At 38.5% G+C, this 6,151-nt stretch overlaps 1 protein-coding gene across 3 annotated transcripts; it reads right to left on the bottom strand.

Moving 5' to 3' along the window:
• Positions 1 to 621: 621 nt before the first annotated feature.
• Positions 622 to 5,541, bottom strand: LOC143892345 (stearoyl-[acyl-carrier-protein] 9-desaturase, chloroplastic-like). 3 transcript variants are annotated; one of them, XM_077396894.1, is made up of 3 exons: positions 5,175 to 5,541; positions 1,783 to 2,287; positions 622 to 1,451 (listed from the first exon to the last, which is right to left on the bottom strand). In XM_077396894.1, exons 1-3 carry the CDS (start codon positions 5,294 to 5,296, stop codon positions 945 to 947), a joined length of 1,134 nt encoding a protein of 377 aa, XP_077253009.1. In that variant the 5' UTR covers positions 5,297 to 5,541; the 3' UTR covers positions 622 to 944. The 3 variants fall into 3 exon arrangements, with proteins under 3 accessions (XP_077253009.1, XP_077253008.1, XP_077253007.1); XM_077396893.1 differs by having other exon boundaries at positions 622 to 1,496; positions 5,175 to 5,540; XM_077396892.1 differs by having other exon boundaries at positions 622 to 1,505; positions 5,175 to 5,539.
• Positions 5,542 to 6,151: the final 610 nt, after the last annotated feature.

Genomic DNA, 6,151 nt, shown 5'->3' with positions numbered 1-6,151 from the left:
AAAATTACTGGTTAGAGATCGGGTAGATAATGTGGTGGTTAAAGGCGATTCATTGAATGTTATTAGGTGGCTTCGAGACACGCATTCTCATCCATGCAGATTTGATAGACTCTTTGATGAGATGTTTGATTGGTCTGGATTTTCTTCTCTGGTCTTCAATCACGTCCGTCAGTCAGCTAATCAAGTCGCGGATGGTCTTGCTAGACGGGAGTGATAAGTATTGAGCTCACTTTGTTTGACCATCTTCCACCCTGATTTCTTCTCTTCATGTTGCCCTCTCTTTTGTTTCCTGTTTTTGTATCTCTCTGTTGTATTTTGACCATTTCGGTCCTTTTAATTTAATGAATATCATTCAAAAAATAAAAATGGCCAATGTACCAACATCCGCATCCATTATTGATCGAGACAGCCTCTAGATCATCTAATAATGACCCACCATAGCAAAATTCCCGATCAACAAAATCACTATCAATAACACTCCAAACATTACATAGGTTCCCAAGAATTAGAGACAAGTATTCACTGTTAAACAAGTGTTGCAGGTTGTCGTCAATGAAGATCTCATGAGTTTCCACGCAAACATGCACTAAAAGTAAAATCATAGTTTAAGAGAGAAGGATCTTAAGGAGATGGGTACTGGGCTCTGCAATTATATTCATCTCATACAATTAAAATACAGTAGTAAAATCCTACATAAACTTCAGAAAACAAGCCTAAATGAGAACACTTTCCAATCTGCCAACTCCCACCCTATATGCTCATCTGATTATATCATTACATCCGGAAGCAAAAGAGCATCTATAAAATCTGACCACACTCGACACTTCTCCTCAGCACAACTAGCTAAAGTAACATAGAAATAAAAGGAAAATTTTGAAAACCCAGATAGAGCACAAGTAGAGAAATGCTACGATTTCATAAGATTACTAGGAGAAGTGCTTCTCTCACAGCTTCACTTTTCTGTTGAAAATCCAGCTGAAAGGCATGCTGGGTGTGTCCTTAGCCTTCCCTTGAGCCCTTTCTTCCATCCTCCTGAACCTTGGTACCAACCTGCAAAGGTAATCTTGGGCCTCCCGCCCCTCGGCCGAAAGTACGGTTAGTTTCTCCACATTCCACCTCCCAACCAGGAACTCAATTATGTCCACATAGTCCTTGTTTGTATAAACCTCCAACCTCTGAGCAACAGATGAGAAGTGCTCGAACAGATTGTCATCCTGGCCGTCATACATCAGATGGGCAGGCATCACGATCTTCTTCTTCATCATGCTGTAAAATGCAAGCATCGCGTCGTCGGGATCAATCTCAAATAGCTTCTCCACGATCTTTGTGTAAGCATTCTCATGACGCTTCTCATCTGAGGCGATGGTTCCACAGATATGTGCCAGTTTCATGTCCCCGTGTTCCTTGGCATGTCTAGCAGTGTTCCCGTGGGATATAAATGTAGCCCTCTCCTGAAAGGATGTGTAGACGAATCCAAGATATGGGTTGTTCTCTGTCTGTGGATCCTAATGGCACACAAAGTAAAAGCATTGCTCGAGAAATTACAAATAACATGTTTAATTCAGAAATATTATATTTTCATTGAATGTGTAGCAGTCAATATGAATTTAGAAGGTGGAGGAATAAGTAGTTGCATAAGAGTTTTTGGCAAAAGAAGCCTGAAAATATTACCAACAAATACAAACTAATTTGACGAAGCTGATACTTTGTTTTGTTTCTAGAAAACATAGGTGCAATTGAAGAAAATGATACAGCAAGTACAATAGGCAATGATGATTTTACCATTCCAGATCCAATCAGATACTGAATTGTTTTCTCGATTTGTCTCATGTCAACTCTCCCAGACAAGAAGAGATATTTATTCAGAAGGTCCCCATGCCTATTTTCTTCAGCTGTCCATTCCCTGGTCCAGATAGCCCAAGACGTAAGGCTCCCACCCGTTTCATCGCGAACACTGTCAAGGGTATTGACCATGGTATGGTAAGTTGGAAGAGCTTCCTCCGTGATCATATCCCCGACCAAGCAGACAAAATAATCATCTGGGATCTCCTTCGCCCGCTCTCTCAGCTCCTTAACTTGTTCATAAAACCCCTCGGACACAGGGTCAGGAAGGAAATCCTGTGGTTGCCAACACTTCTCGGCAGGCTTCAGGTGCACTAAGATTTTCTCGTCTACCCAATCTTGCAAGGAATTAAAGATTTCGATTTTCTGAGGTGGCATAGAATAGGTGATCTGAACATGTTCCTCACGTTGAGTGTTGAAGGGCTTCTTATGATTCTCAACCTCCCTATTCATTCTCAGAAGCATAATAATAAAATATGAACAACAATGAAATTTTGGAAAAAAAAGGTAGTCATTGCAAGCTAATAGCAGTTTCAAGTTACTTCAAAAGTAACAATAATGATAAAGAATGAAAATTTGAAAAAAACAAGAAAGTATTGTGACAACTCAAAGAAATATTAATCCCACGAAAGGCTTGTGACAAAGGCCAATTTCATAAAACAGAATATGATTCTACCTCCAGTTATGCTTTTGAGGGTGGATTCTTACTCTACACTTTGATCAGTGATGATGACAACTAAGATCTCTAATCTCCCCTAAAAACGATGTCAAACTCGATGTGCAACCAATGACAAGATGATATGCAAGAAACACAAACATGCAAAACAAGACACATGGGATTTACGTGGTTAGGCAATGTCTACGTCCAAGGGAGAAGAAAGTTCCACTAGTATGATATTAGTGTTACAAAATTTCTTTTCTACCTTTTTCTCAGGCAGGAAACACCAAAACACCCCAATATGTGGCTTGTATTTGTTGATGTTACCGCATCAATATGTACTAGCATCAACGTTGAAGTCAGTGTTTAAAAACGTGGATGCGGCATGTAACGCAGCCGATGAATATCCTAGTCGACTCAGCAGGACGCGGTCGAGTACTCGGTTGACGTGGTCATAATTGGAGACAGTCAAAGGATTTTTATTTACTCTGTAGGGCAAAATGAGGAATGCGGATGCAGCGCAACTCGGAATGCGGCCAAGGTAAAAGGGAGTCGACTCCCCCGACGCGGACGCATGGGAGTTTCAAAACTATGCGTTGAATACATTAGTTCACCAAGGTGACGAATCACTCCTAGAATACAAAACATCTGCCCAACAAATGATAAATAGAAGATCTAAACAATCTGTTTTCTTGTTTTATGGTATTCTATTGATGTTAATACTGATACAATTTTAATGTACTTCCAGTCTTCCCTAGACATAATTCCATGCATTGCTGGAAACAAAATTAGGTTAGAAAAAAAAATTAAAGAGTTAATAAATTGTTGGAACATGATAGTACAAAATCCTCCTGAAATACTAACCCAACTCTCAACAAATTCAAACCGTAGTCACCGAGAACTGCCTAGTTGGATGGGAAATTCGCTTCCCTAGAGGTTCGCTTCAGATGCTTCAGAATAACTAAGCTTCTGAATCGAGTTTCTAGGGAAGCAAATTTTCCGCATCTTTCCTACATGTTTCCTCTTAATTAAGAGTTCGCTTTTGTTAACTTACCAACTTCTCCAAAAGCTTAAGCTGTTGGGGAAAAGCGTTATTTATCTTTTATACTTTCACACTCCCCCGCACGTGTGGTCCACTTGGCAAACACGTGGCACATGTGGTTCCACTTGGGGCCGACCATCGCATGTGGATTTTTGCTATCCGGGAGGTTTGAACTCGAGACCTTTGGCTCTGATACCTTGTTAACTTACCAACTTCTCTAAAATCTTAAAAACTTACCGACTTCTCCAAAAGCTTAAGCTGTTGGAGAAGGGCAGTATTTAATCTTTTATACTTTAACACTCCCCCTCACGTGTAGCCCACTTGGCAAACACGTGGCACATGTGGTCCCACCTTGGGCCAACCATTGCATGTGGATTTTTTTTGGGGGGGGGGGGGGTTGAACTCGAGACTTTTGGCTCTTATACCATGTTAGAAACTTACCGAGCTTTTGGAGTAACTGGTAGTTTAACATCGTATCAGAGCGAAGGTCTCGAGTTCAAACCTCCCGGATAGCATAAATCCACATGCGATGATCAGCCCAAAGTAGGACCACATGTGCCACGTGTTTGCCAAGTGGGCCACACGTGCGGGGGAGTGTTAAAGTATAAAAGATAAATAACGCCTTTCTCCAACATCTTAAGCTTTTGGAGAAGTTGGTGAGTTAACAACTTTCAATTTAGGTGACTACATTTTTCTAAAAGAGTATTTTCTCCTTTTGATAATGTCAAATGAGCATGCTTTTTGTAAATATATTTAATACTTGAAAACTTATCTTAAGTTTTAAATAAAACTTATATGGATCTTTTTCTAAAAACTTAACATTAAATCTACATGAATAAAACGTGTTAAACTATATATTCGTAAAACTTTCAATTCTAGCCAGTCATAACATGCTTTTTACTTCTTGTAATTGTTACCTAAATTATCGCAAACCTATTACAGCGCTACTCGTTCTATAAACATCTAAAGCTTCCAGTGATGCTTATTACATGCTTCTTGTTTACTTTAATTGACGCTTCTAAGAAGTTTCCTCTTTAATTTCAAACTATAAACCAATTAGTATCAATCATCTTCCATACAAATTGAAATCCAAACAAATAATTGATTGCGAAATGGAGAAAATAAAAACCTATTCTATCACATTCCAGAACAAAAAGTGGACAAAAATCTAAATCCAACCCCTAAACAAAGAAGCAAAAAAATCATACACGCATCAATGATCCTTTAAATGAAGCAATACCTATATACCACACAATAGAAAAGAGGAAACCACACATGCATCGGTGGGTCTCATAAGAAACAAGGCAGCGTTCAAAAGACACAAAAACACAAACCCTAGCCCAACTTTCAAAGAAGTTTAAGAAAAAAATTTTAAAAACTAAATACATCAATCATCCTCCAAATAAAAAGTCACTCCTCAGATAAAGAAATCAGAAAACAAAGATACACCAATCTTATCCAAAAAAAGAGAATAAAAAGTTAGAACATAATCAACAATGTTTTATCATAACCCAACATCCAACATAAAATTTAGCTTAACTCCCAATGCAAATACCGAAAGCGACAAGATCTACCATCTATCTAGTCAGAAAAATCTTCTCTTATGCTCAAAACGGAATAAGCAGAACCCACTTGGAATTGGATCTAAGCGTAGAAGCCATGGAAACCTTCAAAGGTTTGGAATTCCCTGCTGTATGAAAACCCAAAGGGAGTAGTCTGCTGGACTGAAATGTGGGGAGAGCTTTCAGTGCCATTCTCACTTCAGAGGGCTAAAAGGGTAGAGCTACGCCTAGTTGGGAAGGAGGAGAAGGATCTTTATAAGATGCGCGTAAAGGAAAATGACCCTTCCATGCTCTTAAATTATTAAAATGCACTTTAAATATTTTCTCTTGCATAAGATAATAAGAATAAATGCTTAGCGAAAAACCAAAAAAGACTCAACATCCATGCAAGAAACAATAGGGTTCCCAAATATCTGTTTATTATTACTTTGAATCCCTGAATACTCTTGGTTTTAATCCACCTTATTATCTTATATCTGTTCGAAGTTAGGCCATGGACCACAGCACTACTTACAAGAAAGAGGCATGCTTTCCTCCCCAACCCTTTTGCCTTGTTTTTACAGTCATGAACTTTTCAGCATAGAGGAGAATGACAGGCTCCATTATTTCCATTTCTCAATGCTAAAAGTCATATTGCCTTTTGGTTGATTGGATGATGTTCGTCGTCGGTATAATACCTTGCAATTTGCAAACTTACAAGGCGACGGATGTAGAGAAAAAGTCTGAGTTCTGCATTTTCATTTCAGGAAAGGGCTTGATATATGTCCCCATTCTCTAGATGTTGGGGGTGTAGTCTAGATTCTCATGAATGAAATTGCAAGAGGAAAATATTAAGATTATTTTGACACGCTGCATGAAATGTATGTGTATTGGGGTCAACAAATTAGCTCTGAAATTTTTGATTATTTTATATTTAATTTGAGTGTGTTTAGAGCGCTCAACATATGCACAGTAATTAGCTACAGTTATCCTTTTAATACTTGATGAATGATTACACCAAAATGAAATATATGTTGTCGAAATATTCTTGAAGAAAATTAGCGACTT

This window comes from Tasmannia lanceolata, unplaced genomic scaffold (genome assembly GCF_043159265.1).
Source record: "Tasmannia lanceolata isolate RefF3 unplaced genomic scaffold, GAP_Taslan_0.1 ptg000015l, whole genome shotgun sequence".
NCBI classification, from domain to species: domain Eukaryota; kingdom Viridiplantae; phylum Streptophyta; class Magnoliopsida; order Canellales; family Winteraceae; genus Tasmannia; species Tasmannia lanceolata.
This window is presented reverse-complemented; position numbering and strand designations above follow the sequence as displayed.